General features: G+C 36.0%; 1 protein-coding gene across 7 annotated transcripts in view; it reads right to left on the reverse strand.

Annotated features, from left to right (window-relative positions):
* Positions 1-20,135, reverse strand: part of PLEKHA7 (pleckstrin homology domain containing A7) — a 157,759-nt gene that overhangs the window by 16,231 nt on the left and 121,393 nt on the right. For all 7 annotated transcript variants that reach the window (XM_074884608.1, XM_074884607.1, XM_074884613.1 and 4 more), the window contains 9 exons: positions 19,145-19,664; positions 17,015-17,101; positions 14,671-14,724; positions 9,503-9,571; positions 9,258-9,338; positions 7,802-7,951; positions 5,887-5,988; positions 1,585-1,693; positions 262-500 (listed from right to left, as the gene is read on the reverse strand). In XM_074884608.1, the coding sequence (XP_074740709.1) occupies positions 262-500; positions 1,585-1,693; positions 5,887-5,988; positions 7,802-7,951; positions 9,258-9,338; positions 9,503-9,571; positions 14,671-14,724; positions 17,015-17,101; positions 19,145-19,664 (1,411 nt within the window). The remainder of the gene's footprint in view (positions 1-261; positions 501-1,584; positions 1,694-5,886; positions 5,989-7,801; positions 7,952-9,257; positions 9,339-9,502; positions 9,572-14,670; positions 14,725-17,014; positions 17,102-19,144; positions 19,665-20,135) is intronic.

Raw genomic sequence — 20,135 nt, forward strand, 5'->3', positions numbered from 1 at the left:
ACTAATCAACCACAAAGCATAAGCAAGGAAGGCTCTTCATCGGTATGTTCTAAAACAGTACATGGCTACTGTACGTAAAGCCCCAGGTTATGCACATGTATTCTCCTGTAAGTGCTATTGCACAATTTCTATACAAACACCTTAAGTGTCTCCCTATTGTGCCTCCACACTGGGTGCACTTTGTAACCAGGAAACTGTCACTGTTTCTTCCAGAAGTAAATGGAAACACTGGTGAATGAATCTCACAAGAGCAGTACTTACAACCTTTGGCTTGAGCTTAATGGGTGACTGAAGAGGCGGCTCGATTTTTTTCAGCTGCTGTGCTTGGTGCTGCAGTCTGGCCTGGAAATAAGGCTGTGGATACAGCCTAACCTCCAGAGGGGATTTAACCGGACTGGGAGGAGGGCTTTGTGTAACTGAAAGTTTGCCCTCCGCAGTTGCGAGGGAAGCTGGTAAGGAAGGCACTGAAGACTGAGAAAATGAAGGCACTATTTTTCTCTCTAGAGGAAAAAAATGCAAATGTATTACATGTTATTTCTTATCGATGATGTTCATAAGAATAGCAATTAACATCCTTAGACTTCATAACACAGCCCTAATACTCTGCACGTTGCTTTGAACACAAACAGGGGTTTTTTGGGACATTAAAATGTTTGATTGTAGCATTATAGCAGAGGTGAAAAACATCTTTTTGATGAGGATCAAGCAAGTCTTTCAGGCCAAAAATAAAAACACCCACTTTAATATCATCCAGTAAAATTCCTTGGAGAGGGCAGTGGGAGGAAAGGAAGGAAAAGCCCGAGAGTCATGCAAAATCAGTTCACAGGCTGTATCTGGCCCTGTGCCACAGATTCCTTGAGATGCCTATAGATCTAGACAAGGCTAAGCACTCATAGCCTTATCTTATTTTATTTAAGATCTCACCATCTCAGAACTATTTTATCTCTGTATGTAAAAGGTAAGCAAAGATACTTTAAATATAAAGTGAATTTACAGTAGGCGTTAACAGTCTCTTGCTATCCCAATGCATTAGGTCTTTTCTTTGAAACATAATAAAGCAATTAAAATGCAGACCACACACACTTTCCCTTACTCTTTTCCATTGCTGATGTTGTTGCTCTGCCCACCAAACACTTGCCTGAAGAGGGAGGGGGAAGGCAACTGCAGCAAGGGCAGTTGGGCAGCATCCAAGGAGGTGGGGGGGGGCGGGGAAGGCAGAGAACAACACAGACTGGAGCTCCTGGACAGAATGCAGAATAGATACTACAGTGGTATGAGCTTGGCATGTGACAGAAACTCCTTCAGCAACTTGAAGAACTTAGCCCATTATTCTTATTCTTATCGTTCCCTTTTTTATGGCTTGTTACATTTTAGTGCCATTAGTATGTGAAAACAAACAACAAAAAACCTTTTTGCCACCTCAGTCAAAGAAATACCAAGTTAATGTGCTCAGTCAACAGAGATTCTCTTATAGCAGAATTAACTGGATTTTCTGCAGCAGAACAAACTTCTAGACTATCTGCACAGACCCACAGATTCAGCCACGCTTCTGTATTTTTTATGTTTTAATTATGTTCTCCTTACCTGGATTCTTGATCGAGTCTACTATGGTTTTGTAGTTTGTTTTATTTGCACTCAAGCCAGCTGTAACATCTTCAATTCTCCACAAGTCTTTCTGTATTTGCATTTTCTCCTGATGTTTGTAGTGAAAGAAAAAGAGAAAAATCATTTATATCTCATTTTTAATTTATTATGGGCTTATGCTTCTTCTGATACCAAAACCAAACTAACATTTCAGAACTTACACGAAAACCTAGGAGTCTAGACATTAGTTAAATAATTATTTTAAAATTAAAAAAAAAACCCAAACAAACAAAAAACCCCCAAACCAACACAAACCAACATATCTTGCCCATAAAATTTATTAGAGCATTTTCTGAGTCTTCACAAAATCACAGAATCGTCTAGGTTGGAAAAGACCTTGAAGATCATCCAGTCCAACCATTAACCTCACACTGACAGTTCCCAACTACACCAGATCCCTCAGCGCTATGTCGACTCTACTCTTAAACACCTCCAGGGATGGGGACTCCACCACCTCCGTGGGCAGCCCATTCCAACGCCTAACAACCCCTTCTGGAAAGAAATACTTCCTAATATCTAGTCTAAACCTTCCCTGGCGCAATTTGAGGCCATTCCCTATTGTCCTATGGCTTATTACTTGGTTAAAGAGGCTCATCCCCAGCTCTCTGCAACCTCTTTTCAGGTAGTTGTAGAGGGTGATGAGGTCTCCCCTCAGCCTCCTCTTCTCCAGACTAAACCCCCCCAGTTCCCTCAGCCGCTCCCCATCAGACCTGTGCTCCAGACCCTGCACCAGCTTTGTTGCCCTTCTCTGGACACGCTCGAGACATTCAATGGCCTTTTTGCAGTGAGGGGCCCAAAACTGAACCCAGTGATCGAGGTACAGCCTTACCAGTGCCGAGTGCAGGGGTAAGATCCCTTCCCTGTCCCTGCTGGCCACGCTATTTCTGATACAAGCCAGGATACCTTTGGCCTTCTTGGACACCTGGGCACACTGCTGGCTCATGTTCAGCCGGCTGTCAATCAACACCCCCAGGTCCCTCTCTGACTGACAGCTCTCCAGCCACTCCTCCCCAAGACTTCCTATAGAAGACTGGTGGAAAGACACACCTCTACTTTTTTCTCTACAATATTATTCAAGCTACAAAAACCTAGTTTAATGTTCTACATAAAAAGAGCTTACAGAACCTTTTCATTTGAACTTTGTTCTTAAGTCCTATACTAACACAGTTAAGACTGCTACTTCAGCCACGCAAAACTCATCTTAATACATTTAGGGGAAATGTCCAATATTTAAAAAGAAAAAAATCAGTATCATCTCCCCAAATACTGCCATGAACTTCCTAATGGCTTTTAATAGATGAAATATAAAACCCAATCTAACTCAGAAGGGCTGACAAATTTAATTTCTGCTTATATTTGGGTGGTTAGGCCTACTAGACATGATGAATTATAGGTTGAAACAATATATTGCTGCTGTTCCAGGATTTGGTCTTATCTTGCATCCTATGTGCTTTGCAGAGGCTTTCCAGGAGGAAAGGAAGGGAAGCTTTGTCTACTCTGTGAACTCTACCTTCGACTGCATCTTGCAGCCAGAGGCCTTGGCTACTGAAGCCACGACTTCAGTCAGATGTTCAATGCAATCGTCATAAATAGCTATTCTCATCTACTTAATCAAAGCCTGGTAATTCTGTCTTTGGAAATTGTCATTACGAATAAACTTAGTAAAACCAAGAGGAAAACAATATTATTAAAGAAAGCAGAAGTTAAGAATTGCTTACAAACTGCTCAAGAACTCTAGAAACCCATCACTTGCCATGAGCTGCAAAATAACTGCTAATTAATCCTATAAGCCTGAAAGAGAAAAACTTTAGTAAAAGCTTTTACACCTCATAGAGCTAAGGAAGGCATATAAATTGCCTTCCACTTTCTGTCTTAGATCAGAAAATATGTTCAGCCAGGTTACAGATCAGCAAACAGGGTGCCAAGAACACAAACATTTAAATGATGGAGAATGTTATTTGCCTGTAGCAAACTCACTCGATAGATGGGATGTATCTTGAAAGATTGTCAGGATACAAACTATAAATTTGCACATTTCATTTCATTTTTCTGAGATTAATCACACTACAAGGAACCAAATGATGGATTTACAATAATCAAGCCTCAGAACTGGTTAAAAAAAACCCACATGTACAAAAAATCCTGCTTCTAAAACCGTTGAGAAATTGCTCGATAAGTAATGTACAAAAAGCCAGGAGATCTTTTAATATTATTTCTTCCCATTACTTAAATATTGATGTGAAGAGAATATTTTAGATCAAAAATGGAATAGATCTAAAAGATAAACAGATGAATTTATTTTTAAATTATGAAAGCCAAGATTGCTGTTTACGGTAAGGGTATAAATATACTTTATGGGCAAGCATGAAAAGGTAACTTGCAGAGATAAATCGATTTCTCTAACTTCCTTCACACAGCAACATAATTTAGAATGATTTATAAAACCAGGAGAAACACCAACTAAAAAGTTATCACTGACAAAATACCACATCTCAGTTAATTTCATCATGCCCAGATCTCTCCAATCCTTAAGCAAAAGACAATGAAGCTACACTCTTAAGAGCAAGATTTACTCTGACCAAGCTGCTTGAAACGTTTAGGTTTGAACCTCTTAACTAGTGCTACACAGAAATAACATTAGCTGCTTCCTACAGCAACTGGAGCCTGCAAATTTGCTGAATTTTTAATAATATTCCATGAAAACTGCATCTTTTAAAATACAGTGTGTATTAATTTAGTGCTATTGGAAAACACTAGATAAACAACCTTGAATCTACATACCCTTGGGCAGACATCAAAAAACCCCTCTAACTAGTATGGATACTTCAAGTGAGTTTTAAGAATATTCAGTACTTTCTGAAAAGATCAGCTCCCCTTAGTACCCCTGAAATAGGTATTCAGAAACATTTTTTAAAGTCTTAGCCAAACCTACCTATGCATACATATATATACACATATATATGTAAGTATACACACACAAAACACACAGCATGCATGTGTGTGTGTGCATGTGCATTTTTTATAATTATGCATGTATGTGATATGAGATAATAAAACTGAGTTAACATTTTTCCTGTGCAAACTGCACTCCCTTCTATATGTGTTGAATCGCATCCATACATCCAGTATTTTAAGCATGCTCAATGCACAACTGAAAATTCTTTGTTAAAGTACTTAAAGTATATTTTATTTAAACCTGTAATTTCCCTTTGTTAAACAAAATAACTTCATACAGGGATGATTTTATTCAAAAAATCCCAGGGGTATTTTAGGAGGTATGTATTCTACAGCTGAACTCAATTACATAATATTCTGGCTCTAGAAACTGAATCACTCTCCCCCACCTCCCAAAATCAAAAGTAAACTAAAATAGATTTTGAAGATGCAATCTAAAGAAGTTTTACAACTCTTGCTTTGATACAAAACACTTATCCATTAATAGTGAAAATAAATAGACTTCAATTCATATCTGATCAGATATTCGTTGCAAATGAATAAATTTGGTGAGCTCTTTTGGTCCAGGATATTTGCAAAAGTAGGCTAAGGTTTGAGAAAAATGCATACATTAGCTTTGTTCCTTGTGTTCTGTATTTTAAATAAAACTGTTCGGCTTAAACACAGCTGTATTCCTTACTCTAAGAATAAAATCACCAGCTGTAAGCAGGTGTGCAGAAATAATCCGGTATGCCACATCCAGTTCAGCAAACAGAATAATTTAGCTTACTCAAAACTGAGTAACTGACTCAAAATCAAGATGCCTTTCAATTACTGATGGCTGTTAAAACACTTACACCACTTCACAAAACAATCTACAGAGATAAATCTTCCATAAATAGAAGAACACGACAAAGAACAAGTAATGACAATAGCAAGCTAGTGACTGATGTTCTTCAAAATGGATAAAGAAGCCAACAATGTCAGATCAAATAAATGGAAGACTAAGAAGTCCTGCATAGTCTTATAAATTAAATACGTTATCAATGTCAAGATGTCAGCATGTAATAAAAACATAATAAAATAATGACAAATTTGCATAGACAATTTAGGAGAAACTATTACACATGCTGCAAGATAGCTAGTTACTGCATAGCTATACTGTTACAATGCCTGAACTTTGCAAACTAAACTACGTGACAGTTGAACACAGTGCAAAAATTGCAGAGAATTTCTCTTATGAGATGATTGTTTCAAGTTCAGACAAAATCATCTCATAAGTAAACCAGTGTCTGGAAATGGACTCACCTGAGATACCAATGAACTATTCATCTGTTCCTGTAAGGCTTTTTTCAGCTGGCTCACATCCTTTTCTAATTTCAGATATTCATTCCAGGCATTTTCCATTTCCTGTTAACAGAGGGAATACTCTAATTCATTACAATAAACTTTGAAATCACTATCCATTCCCTAATTGAGCGCCAAAGTAGTTTTAAGATGGTGGTGTTCTATTATGAAAAGAAGCAAAAAATCCTTTTTGTAGTCTACATTTTTGCTTAGAGTTGATGATAAACTTCAAAATGCTTTATAGCTTGTAAGATCAAATCAAGAATTCCTAGTTAAAAAAACTCTGGCCAGCTCCCTCACACAAAACCATTTAAGTATAAAACTGGCATGTGATAGAATCTGAACTATGACTAATATGCTATGAAGGAATCAAGTCTATTCTAGTTCCATTTCCTTTTACTTTACTTCTCTATTTAAAACAAGTTTATAATTAAAATCCAGTCACCTGAGCCAGAACTTATGTTTTGAAACACAAAGCAGGTCACCCTTTAAAAGATCTACAGGCTGTGTTGTAATGGCATTAGAAGAGAATAAACAAGCAGACACATGGAAAATAAGGCCATCCAATCACTCTTACTTGACTTAGATTATTTCTAGCATCCATGGCACCACAGTCTGCCTTCTGACTCAGAACTGAGAAAAATCAAGTTTCTGGAGCATTTTTATGTAAGGGATGATGGAATAGGCTTTTTCTCTGAAGTCTAGAAAAGAGATCACTTGGGAGTTGAGGGGAAGAAATAATGGAGTTCTCTGAAACCATGAGTGGCATGGAGAGAGTAGATAACGACTGACTGTTCCCCGTCCTTTCTCATACAAGAGTAAGGGTCTATCACATGAAACATACTCAAAACAAATAAAAGAAAGTGGCTGTCCATGTAGTGGGAAAAAAGATCTGTGCAATACCTTTTCAAACGATGTTTTGGATGCAAAAGATTCACACAATTTAACAGCAGACTGTACAGGTTCTTGGAAATGAGATCTACTGAGGATTACTAAATAGACAAAAAACCCACCAATCTCAGGAATTCTCCAAGTAGAAAACAGTTCAAAGCTGGAGTGGTTATGACAGGAAATACTACCCACGTCTCCTATCCTTACTCTTCCCTAAGCATCTGCTTATGCCCACTTCTGAAGCCAGAACCCTGGGCTAGAAGGAGCCTGGGACTGGACCAGTACAGCCATTCTGTAAACTTGCTATTTACACCCCTGATTAAAGTTTAAATGCTGTCTGTGGAAGTCATACATTTTCTACAGGCACAAGATACTGCATATACACATTTAAATAACATTGGCATTTTAATGATCAGATCTTAGTTTAGGAAAAGTGTTCATGCAATTCTAGAAACAATCTTATGAAGAGCTAGTCCCATATTCATTAAGAAGTAGGAATAATATAATGAGTACACAACACCCAGGTTCAATATACTCTCTTTCATGGCCAATTGTTAGAAATATCTTATTAATTAAAATGCAACATGAAATTGCATTTGAATTTTATTAAGTCATAACATCAACAGTAAATTTTGTCTAAAATATCAACAGACTTTCTCAACTCCTTTTCCCCTGGAAAAATACCATGGAAGCACATTGATATTTTCAAAGCACTAGCTGAAAGATTTGCAATTTAAGCCCCATACATAAATGGAAAAAGGTATAAAAAAGGGGGTTTAGCTTTTGTTTGGGAGGCGGTGGGAAGGGAGCATTGAAAAGGAAAGCTGGAGAGATCGTTTAAATTTTTTTGTTCTGGTTTAGTATCCTGTACCTTAACCAAATCAGTTCAGAACAGGACTTAACTCCCCTATCCAATGAACAATACAGTTTTACTCTTAACTGGTGTTTTAGTTATGGTTTTCTTGAAACAACCAAAACCACATACCGTTGAAACTTTGGATATTTCAGCCCGAATATGTATGAGATCCTCTTGCAAAAGTCTCTGCTGGTAAGAAATTTTTTCTACATGTTGTGGTTGGTCTTTGTACTGCTCCATCTGCCTGTGTAAAACCTCCAAAACAGACTCCAGCTGATCCTAAAAAGAAGATGATGGCAGTAAGCTTCAACATTTACATGGAAGTTTACAGATCTACCTGCGAAATATAGAAGTTGTTTTCCACGCCCCCAGTCTTTTCTATAAGCCACTAGAGGTTAGGATTGGCCTCCTGTTGTGGAGACTAAGATGTAAATGAAAAAGTGCAAGAGCCTTAATTAACTATTATAACCAAAATTATCTGATATTTTCCATTTAATCTTTCCATTAGGTAGCTAAATGTGGAAAACACAAAGCACTGAGAAGGGAATTTTTCTATTTATAGTCTGTAAAAAACTGTAATTTACAGTTTCAGAAAAATTCCCTTAAGCAGTGCAGAACTGTGACAGCCCTACCACAGCACAGCATTAGCTGTTTATTTAATGATAGGTGTTCATTCACTGCTATAGTTGATTTAGCCACGTGAGGGATTAAAATATTGTCTAAAACATGAAGTAGGCCCAATTCATTCAGTCAGGACTAAGTAACACTGAGTCATTTTTGCACAGTAGCTCTTCTGAAGGATCAACCTGGACAGTACTTTCATTTTAAAATAGATTTTTTCTGCACCACCTCAATTTGTTGACACCTATAGCTCATAGGCAGTGAAGCAGATAAAGATACATACAGGAAGGAAAGACTAGGAAAGGCAAACCATTTTGTTATTGTTTACTATTTGAACTCTGACTTGAATGGGCACAGCAGAAAGGTGGGGGGTTCCAACTACAAACTTGTCACAGAAAATATTTCAGCATTTCAGTCATAACCCTCAGAACTAAGTTCACAGTACTATATATAAACCAGCATACATTTCTGAAATTCTTACTAATTTGAAAATCTCTCCCTTCTCTCACTCTTTTTTTTTTTTTTAAACAAACAAAACAACAAAACACCACGCAAGTTACAGAGCGAGCTCAATATGGTAGCACGCTGCTACTTATGCAAACAATTTTTGTGCAAGCGGGCAGAACTGCAAATGAAACATGACTCAGCCTCTCACCATATACATATTAAGACATAAAGCAAAACTACAGAGAAAGTGTATGTACCCCAATTTGTAATAAATACCAGAAAATTAGATGTATATGGTTTTAAAACATTCATTTTTAAAAACATCTTTTCTAAAAGCGGGTACTCAATCCTAACATAAAAAGCAATTCTTTTCCTTATATGTTTATACACATGTCCAAAGAAAATGACAACAATGCAAGCAGCATCCTGTAATTTAATTTTTTTGTTTGCAATACCATATTTTATGATTAGATGAAAGTTGTTATTTATTTTATAAAACTCTTTTTAATTTACTAACTTTATTTTCCTTAAGGGCTCTTATTTTGTCCTCCAAATCCTGCAGAATTCTGTCCTGCTCGCAGAAAATGCTTAGTTTGACCTGAAAATGAAATCATATAAATAATGTTACATTTTAAAAACCAAGCAGAAAAGTCTCCACTAGCAATATTTTGCCCCAAATAGCATAATAATGTGAACACATAACAGTACAACACAAATATTCAGAATAATGCAAGAGGTTCTGAAGTGGTATTTGATACTTACATCAGTATCACTTTCTGCAATCTTGACAGGTTTTGTACTTCGATCTTTTAACGTGTCACGCCCTGTCACCTAAGAGAAACAAGTTTTAAAGGTCTGAGAAATTTGTTGCAAACTAAAACCTAATTATGCTTCAACAATGAAAAGTTTTGTTAAATATTCATGTTTATTAACAAAGATGAGTAAAATTTTGGATACGAGTCTTTCTAAATATGGTTTTACTTTTAAAAAAATGTTATCAGAAAGGATTAGTGGTTTTATGAGGCTATTTAATAACTCAGAGTAGCTTAAAATTCTGTACAAAACAGTATAATCCCACCTGTCTACGGTCACAAAGGTTCTGTTCCTGCAGAACCTAATGGTTTTAACAGTTCAACTTTAATGGCTTTCTTGAAGCCAAAGGACTTGGAAGTTCCTTTAAATGTCTGGCTGCAAGAATAGCAGCATTAATCAATGACTGAAAATACAACTTTTTTGCAACTATTTCATTCTACAAAGCATAGTGTCTTCCATAGTATAGGGTGAAATTTATTAAAGACAGGCTGCTATAAAAGTGCTATAATGGAATTAAAAGTAATTAATTCTTTTGACATGTTTATAATATACCAAATCTCTCATTCCATAAAACACTAGTTTCATATTCAATTTCTGGTGCGAAGATTATCTTCTCATGTAACACAGTTTTTAAATCAGCACAGAAACTATACTATTTTATACTTCCAACCTTCACAACAATCTTAAAATGAAGGCATGTCTATTTCTGTAGAAATGTTTATTATTTCCACTGTCTACATGGGACCCTTTTTGTGAATAAATGAGATTAAGAAAATGGTAATATAATACATCTCATTAATCATACAGTTTTTAAAAGCCTTAAAATCTAATGACTTAGTATTACTAAATTAGAACACTTTTAAAGATTCATTAAAGCAAATACTATCTTACCAAAGAAACACCTGGTGTTTATAAGTATAGTACTCATATACAGTATATTTCCATTCATATAAAGGTGAGAGTTAATGAAGAAAAATTCACCTAAATATTGTCTTTAATAATATAAGAGCAGCGGTTTTAATGTAAAAGCAGAAGTTGTTGGCTTTTTTGGTGGGGTAGAAGAGGTAGTTTGCTTTGTTACTGAGTGGCAATCTCCAGAGTTGAGGCTACATAGTTTACTTATTAACTTAACAAACAGGATCATGCCAGTTTAATTCTTAAAGTAATTAAATTTTACTGTAAGTGTAGATAAATTTTTGATACAACCTCAGTTTCTCATCTACCATGTTACATGAAGTTAGCCATCTACACAGAGTATTTTCAAATAACAAAGTAGGTTTAAGACAGAAGAATATGGTCATCATTTAGGTTTACCATCTTCTCTCCTCCAATGGCAGACTCCATTCAAAGACTTATCATGTGTTTTCATGTGATGAAATGTTACTTCCCCATCACCAAAATCAAAAGCATTTACTGACTCTCCAGACTTTCAATTTTTGGATATTTTCAACGAAGGTGTGTTTTATATAAGAAAAAGCCTTTCTTTCAAAAGTATTAATTGAATTACTTAATAACCACAAATAATTAAATGTAAGCATAAATACTAGCATGTCAAAGTAATAATTTTGCATATTTAATTACCTGCAATCTAAGAGAATGCAAAAACCTTTTTCAAAGCAATGCAATTAACATAAAAACCAGTCTACAGATTTTGGGGATATTTTAAATTACATAATCAGAACTGTAAAGAATTTGCTAATTATCAAGCAGCGAACATGAGAACATAATGAAGATTTAGCATGCTTTCACTTTTCAAAATTACACATAGGAATCACTACTTGACACAATCATTTTCAAAACATGATAAAATGAAACCAAACACTGAGTTCAGCCATAATTTTACATACAGACTCCAAAATGGGGGGGGGCGGAAAGGAAAGGGGAAAAAAAGGAAAGAAAAAAAAATAAAGTCTTGCAGAAAGCTTTACTGTTTACCATAAGACACCTGTAAAAGCCAGAATATGTAAACATTGACTGCTATTTTAAAAAGCAATGGGATGAGTGCATATCAGATGCAAGCAGTCTTACATGTATACTGGATAGTAACCCTTGTGCTGAGTTCTTTAGCACTTTGTATATCATGTTGATCAGAGGTCCATTATTTTCTATCTGTTTCAAACAAAAGTTTAGTAATAGCTTGTTACAGATGTAAAAATTAAAACCCCCAAACCTTACAACTCAAAACTCCATGAGCAGCAGTAATCACACGCTCTTACATCACACTGATCCTTGAGGTTTATAGTCCATATAATCTGCCATTACAGAGGCTACAACTGGATATCTACCTATCTTGTTATGTTGTGGGTAGATTGTTCATACAACCATAAGACTTTTTTACTTTTGCAAAACATACATACAAACACACGACAAAATAGGATTTGCTCAGACTTGTCCAATTGCAGTTTCAAGAGTGTGGGGAATTCCAGTTAAGATATTTTCTGCCATGTAGTATGTAGTAACGCTTGCACCAAGAGCTCTATATTGATAATTTGAGCAACCTAGTTAAAACTTCAGTGAAAAAAGTTATTTCAATCACACTTACCCTTCTTCCCATAACAAATACCTGCCATTCACTATTCCCTTCATTATCTATGTGGCACAAGCTTACACTAGCAACCTCTTTCAACTGCAGCAGAAACTAAGCAGCTTCAGATATTACAGTATGACTGCAGAAGGACAAAGCAGGACCACTGCTGAACCACTTAGAGGGCCCCAGATCTGCTTCGACTGGTTGCACAATTTGTACTTAGCAACACAAACTTTCCTATACTTCCTCATCCATATTTTGTATAACCTGCTTGGGAATGTCAGCAAAGTATTCTGCCCATATATAATGCCCGTCCATGCCTCCTGTAGCCTTCAACAACTTGATTTTACAGTCACAAAAAGGGAAGCTGGGTTCATCACTTGTGTTTCCCCTTATCTGCAAAGTCATCTTAGAAGCTTGTGGGGAAAATTGAGTTTTTCTTTCCTTTGCTCTTCCTGTCTGCTTTTCTAATACAGAGTCTACCCACTTTAGAGATTAAAAAATTAACTGTGGAAACACAACTGTGGAAATCTGTTTCCAGAAGAGGCATGGTTATGCTATAGCATACACGTACACTATTTCTTTCATGCTCCAACATACCTTTATTTCATGAGTGAAAAAAGAATATATTTGAACAATTTGGGGGAAAAAACCCGTTCATAATCTAAGGGCAATACTGTTAAAAGAAACCTCCACAACATGTGGTATTTGGCAAGTTCAAAATTATCAATAATTTTTCCTCACAGTGTGAGTAAACAGTCTTTAGACTTTTTTTTAATGTCAGAGCTAGCTCGCATGGAAAACTACTGAAATGGATTAATATCTCTAAAGCATTTTTATTTAATTTATACTTATGCTATGACAATACACTATAATGTTGAACAATATAATCTTGTTATTAACATAAAAATTATTTATTAGATAATATTTTTAAACTTAAATAATAAAAAATAGGCTCATATAAAAGGATAAGAGCAAGAGGGGGACAAAACATGTCAGTAATGATGAATTACTAAATGTTGTATAACCAGTTACTGTAATCAGTTTTAGTACTATGGCATGCATTATGCAGTTAATTGCTTAATCATTATTCCATTTTGAAGAATTGTATTTTGAAACCTCTAAGAATAGAGATCTTCAGAAATAATGGATTTAGTGAGAAAAAAAAAAAGTTTAACTCCAGTTCTAAAATCTTTGGTCCTATTTGAAATTGTTTAATTAGAGTGGGTCTATCTCAAAGCCCAATGAAGTAAAAAGAGAGACCTGGATTAACAGGCTTTCTAGCTAAGCCATCAGTGCCTTAAATGAAAGGTACCAAGTATATTAACTGTGAATTTGCCATATTGCACCATTACCAATTCAATATGTAATTTACTTAGTTCATCCAGCGCTCTATTCTTTTTTCCTCACACTCAAAACAAAGCATCTCTACTTTTAGTGGCAAAGCAGAAATTTAACCAATACAAAGACACCTTCTCAAGTTTCACGTGGTCTCTTTAATCTCTCAACAACCTGACCTGAATTTTTACATTTCCAGACCACTACTGAAGGAACGTTATTAAGAAATGCCCATTTTGAGAAATTACATCATTCTTATATAATATGGATGATTAGTATTTTCCATTGATATATTTGGTTATATATTCAGCCATTAAAACATCAGATAAAATTGAAATATGCATACTAACAGGTCCACTCAGCTCATTAGTTGCACAAAGGCAACGGCCCACGGCATCAGTGAGAACTATGTACATGCAAACAATGAGGATTACAAGGCGTCAATTTTCACTCCACCTTGATTATCAGAAACACCATATGTTTTATATATGGTGCAATATCCTATACACCATAGAAAGTGGTAGACCGCTTTGCTAAGTGGAATGATTATATTTTTTGGTTTTTTTTCTTCAAAACCTGCTCTTAATAAGTCTAGATTTGCTATCAAATTGCCACCTATCAGGTGCACCAGATACAGAAGTAATCTAGTTTAGACAGATGCTTTGATGATCACTATCTTTTTTTTTTTTTAAGAAAAATATCATGTGGGCAGATTATATCTCTGGATGGATGGATGAATGGGTGCATTGGAAATCTCTTAGCTACAATAATATGAAAAAAATGATAGGTGCTAATTAATCACCACATTTTCACAAGAAAGCAAGACACTATAAATACAGCATATGATAAAAACAAGGAAAAAGTCAGCTCAAGAAGATTTAAAGGGAAAAAGCTGGATTAAAAGAACACCCTGTTTTAACTTTGAGGAGCTGATTTCATATTGGTTCTAATGGTACAGCAGGCAAACATTTTGAATCAGTTTTTTTCTCTGATTTCACTAAACCCACATAATATCATTCATCTGAGTACCAGCAACACAAGTTCATCCTACAAGCTGAAGCAATTGCATTTTCTGAGTTTGCACTTCAATTGTATAGTCACTACTATAATGACACTCAATATTCTAAGCACAACTGGCAAAAGACATAGTTTCCATCTCTGAACAGAAGGTGATTTGAAAACCTGTAGGTACAAAGGTAAAAAAAACCAATGGAAGTAGACTCCTAAAAAAAAAAAAAAATAAAATTCTTACCTTTAGATCCAAATACTCCAAATCCTTTTTCAACTGGATATAAGTGTCATCCGCCTTCAGGTAAGTACATAGGGAAAAAAAAACAATGCAATGTCTTTGAATGTTTGAAACAATTTCAGAATACTTGGATTGGTTATATAAGAAAATGGATGAAACAGGAAACAAAACAACAGGGTAGGAAGTACATAAAAAAAGCACACTTGCTCCACCAGCATATTGCTATTTACAGCTGAAAAATGGGCAAAATATTCCCCAAGAATATTAGTACCTCGTGCCCACCCTCCAATCAGAGATTTGAGTTTTCCACCTCTAATGAGACACGTAACTGAAACAATAGATTTTCAGAAGTTATTTTTTCACGACCAATTTCTACTGACTATCCCTTCACTGAAAAAGTTATGGTGTTGTCCCCTAGCAAATATGTCTCTTTGGGAGAAGAAAAGTCAGATGTAACTAGAAGCCATCATATAAAAAATCATTAGAATACTTTTGATCCCATTTCATACACATTTTAAGATATGAATTCCTTTATTCAGGGAAAGTATGAAATAAATTTTGGGAATAAAATACTGAAAAAGATGTCAGTTATATGATTAGAGAATCCATTTTGTCTTTTAAGTAACAGCATTCAACCTGATCCTTATTTTTCATTGGCTCACCTGTAATTGCTATCAGCTTAATTTTATAGTTATATTCACTTAGCAACATCTTCATTACAGTCACTTCAAGAAAAGCATGCACAGCAGTCATAACAAAGTTATTTCTCCTTTTTTCAGAAGAGGTATTTGCAATACAGAACAAAATAAAGTTTAACTGTTGCAAATGTGCTTTGTAGTCAGACAAAATGCCCCAAAATTCCTAGAATTTTTAATACTATTTGAACAGGATTTTATATCCTGGGTACCTTAAATTTCAGAATAAAAGAAAAATGCAACTATACCTTTTCTCAAGTTTTGAGCCAATGAGAATGTGTAGTTAAAAAAGGAAAACCCTTTATGCCATAAAATCAATAGATCACACTTGCATTTCTTTAGAGGTGTTCACTTACAATTCTTGTCTGATCAGCTTGTAAGTCTGGCTGAGGACTCAACTAGAAAGTCTGCCCATTTTTGGAGAAATCTCTCTTACTATCGCCCATCTTAGTGCAATTGTTCTGTAGGTGAGGTAAGTTGGGAACTTAAACTTTTCCAAATTACCAAAAATGCCTTTAGTTTTGGGCCAATATAAAGCCTTCACCAATTCCAAGAAGAGTCACCACATTTTATCGCCAGGTGGCTTCATTTTTGAGACTCTAATATGAACCAAAGAGCTCTGTAAGTACATTTCTGTTTGATCTCACATTTACAAGTTTCATACATCAGTGCAATCAACAGCACTGTTGATGATCCAAGGTGCCCCGAGCTTTTATGTACCAACATTCACCTGCAGAACTGACACACTTACAAGCTCAGATGAATGTACAAACTGGCTGATGCATTTCAATTTGCAGGTGACGCAGCATGTGGCACAGGGAGCCAATCCCATCATGAAAGCAGCACAAAGAAATGGTTTTGCTTTAGAATGAACTTATCTAATACTTTAACCCACATTTCTGAAGATGCAGCATTTCAGAAATAGTATAAAAAAGAAGTATACATAAAACTTTGAAACATATGCATGGTGCCCTGTAACTTAAAATGCTCATCTTTTATAGCAAATACAGTAGCAAAGAAAAACCGCAAACGACCTGGGAATTGTAGAATACCAAAGAATGGGCAAGAAAGCACAGACTCAAGCATGCCACTAAGGAAGCATTTGCAGAGTCACAAAATGTCATACGGCACAGATGAGCCACGCAGCAGCTGACCTGATAGGTGGAATTAGTTGGCAAGTGCTGCAGTAATTGTGCGATTGTGTAATTTCGTATACTAGCCAACTTAGCCTGATGTCTCCTTAATCGAATGAGAAGCAATGTTAGCTCTTCAGGCTGCAGGTATTTAGACACATTGTAAAGAGGAAATTAGCAGTCTTCAGGGAGAGTAACTGTAATTACATTTTTCACCTCAGTGCCCAGAAAGCAGTTACTTGACATGATTAAGCAATTATTTCATTAACTCTGCATTTGGTCAAATAAACATAATAAAAGCTGAATCCTCTAATAACAGACAGCTCACCCGTGTTCACATTGCAGATAACAGCAAAATTCCTACAGGCTTTACTAGGAGCTGGTTAAGATTAAGTTCTCATTCAAGTTATTTATGTTTTAACTAATAAAAATACAGCTACCATGGAATAAGCAGGATTTTAAAACTTAACTACAATACTATGATGACCCAAAAGAAAAGTAACTGCTCTCTCAACTTACCGACTTGCCATGCAAACTGGGTGCGCTCACAGTATGCGTCATGTAGCCCATAGCAGGCATAGAGCGTCGATCAATGTGAGTTGAGCTCTGTAAGAAGCCACAGCCAGAACTGTAAGGATTGTCTCAAGTGAGAGGTATGTTGCACTTGAGGCAAGATATGCACCTCTGCCACAAATTTTCTATTTGGATTCACGGCATGCTTAGATCAGGGTAACGTTCACGGGCCAGCCAGATCCTTTCATGATTAAGTAAAACTTATGAATGAACAAATGCAAGTTTAGCACTTGTGATGCTGGGCAGATCAGCGGATTCCGGCAGCACAAGATGCTTTGGCAGAACAGGCAAAGTGGCTTCCAGCATATAAAAACCAAAATTCATCAAGTTCCCCCCACCTAATGTTTCCCAGAGAAAGGCTGGCTGGCTTACACCCTCCAGGAGCAGCTTGTACTCCATACAGTAACAACTGTGAGCAGCCTCTTTCAGCCAGGGAACACTAAGCTACTGACGTGAGTGACACCTTGTGGCAATGGATTCCATTAATACCGGGGTTTTTTTAAATAATCATATTTGATCTGCCCCTTTCTGCTTATAATATGAAAATCTACTGCACATCCATTCTTTCACCTTTCTCTTAATGCCAAACTTTTATGGCTTTCTTCTTTCTTCAAGGCAGCCTAAATTTATTTTATTTTTATTCCTGTCCGAATTTCACTAAGTGCTGTCTTGTTCAGCTGCTTCTTTTTTTTCTTTTTTTTTAAGTCTAACTGGATGGAATTTAATAAAGCATTCCAGGGATGGGGGATTATCACAGATTTCTGTAGACATATACATTTAAATGTAAAATGATGCTGTGTGCTTACATATAAAACCATGAGCATTTCTCTCCAGAAACTTTTACAGAAGTTTCACAGAAAAGTTTTACAGAGGAGGAAAACTGTGTTTCCCTATATTGGTAAAATCAGTATGACATAAAAAGAGTTTTATTTCATGAGTAAAATTTATGCACCTACATTGCACAGGAAGGGAAAAGACTGCTGTACATTCCTTCGTAAGGGATGTAATGCTCCTTCAACTTACATATAGAGAAACCAATGTCTGGTATAATATAATCAGGAGTTTAAAAAAATATTAATTTCCAGTGCTGCACACCACTAGATTATTTCATCCTCTGACAGAATATTATAAATCTATAAATACCGAAAAACACCCGACAGCTACACTGCATATACACTAGGAAAAAAAAAATCTAAACTGCATGAAGCTGGCATGCAACCTAAAGTCATGGTCCTGAACTCACGCTGGGTATCTGAATTTATAAGTCTCTTTCTTTGCAAATACTTTCCCCATCAGGGCCCATGGTTGAGGCCAAAGAATTAGGTGAATACAGAGGCTTTCACTTCCACTTATTCCAGTGTAAGAGCTACTAAGACAAGTAAATTCTATATTGATTCAGTCCTGAATCTCCCTAATTTGCTTAGGCAAGGAGAGCCATGTGGAGTACTGAATAGGGAAACCTGTGTCACCTCTGGATAACAGAGTTCAACAGTGCTTACAAAAAAAAACCCACTGAAATTCTGCAGAAGGTTAAAGTTCAGACCAATACTATTTGATTTTGGTTAGTCCAGTGTTAATGAATCTGCAAAAGGCTTAAACTATCAAATGCATGAAAAATTTTTAGTTATGGCTAAAAACATAGTAACTGAATCAGCTGTACAGTAGTAAAACATGTAGAGAAAACAGACACAGCAAACACTGAATTGTCAAGCATAAGTAAATAATCAAGGAAGAGTTCATCCTGCTAAGTTTTATATTCTTGCCTACCTACTCTATACATTAAAATATTACAATTTCTGTATTTTATACATATAAACGTATGCCTTCCAGTTTTTAAATAAAAATATTTCAAACCAACATGATGTGCCACCAATTTTCCTTTCCTAACCAACAAAAATTAATAAATCTGAAATGATCAGAAAGAATTTTAGGAGAAAATGATTCACTGTATCAACTTTTACAACTTGTACGATCTTTCATACATAGGAAGGATGCAATGAAAAATGGCTAAATTAAATGATCAATGTATGACACCACATGCAGAATAGTTTGAAATCAGTTATACTGTACACAAACCTTTACAGCATGATTTCGTATCTTCCTGGGTGATCCAGCCAAAGGAACGTCTACAGTTTGTCTCTCATCAGATGGTTTAACTGTAAGCCTTTCTGCAGGAGTATGTGGTCTCCTTGAGGGAAAGCTTTTTGGAGGTCCAGGTGGAGGAATATCAGATGGAGAGGGCGGAACAGATATTGACCGTGGAACATCTAATGAACTTTTTGACTTACCACGATCAATAAAGTCTGAAGAACCTACATAAAGTGGGGCAGTAGGGCTGCCATGTTTAAATTGCTGTCTCTGCTGCCACTCATACAGCTGCCAAACAGTTCCATCCTTATTTGCTTTCCTTTCCTCCTGGGACATCTTCAAGTGGCTAACACGATCTTGTGCATATTTGTAGTCACTCGGCAAATTGCGGTTTGGTGGTGGTGGTGAGCTCCCTGAAGGCTGCCTGGTATTCTTTGGCAAAGTGTGATAGTTTTCAGGAAAAGGTAGATTGGGACCCTGACGTGTAAGAGTCTGATCAGAAGTGAGGCTGTAAAGGAGGGGAGAAAAAAGGGTAAATTTTTGCATACATTGATAAGCAGGAATGACTGTTAAGAAAAAAATCTCTAATGACATTAGCATAGGAACTGCAAGACACAAGATACCAGAGTCATTTAAAATAGAATTTACAGAAATATTAACAAAGCAATATTAATGAAATCTACCTTGCACAAAAACATTACACTGTATTCATGCAAAGATGCAAATAGTATAAATACAGACTTTTAAATGAATTTAGTGTCTAACCTAGGATGACCTACTAGAAATAAACTTAAGGGACAGCAGCATTATGTACTTGGACCAAAAAGAACGTCAAGAACATGAAGGAAGGAATTATTGTTATGTTTAAAGAGCAAATCTGTGAATTAAAATATTTCTTTTCCCTGAAAGCCTGCTCACCACTAGGTGGTGCAGTTTACGAACAACAAATGTATGCTCATTATAAAAAATTACCTTAAAC

Source organism: Strix uralensis, chromosome 15, assembly GCF_047716275.1.
Source record: "Strix uralensis isolate ZFMK-TIS-50842 chromosome 15, bStrUra1, whole genome shotgun sequence".
Taxonomy (NCBI): domain Eukaryota; kingdom Metazoa; phylum Chordata; class Aves; order Strigiformes; family Strigidae; genus Strix; species Strix uralensis.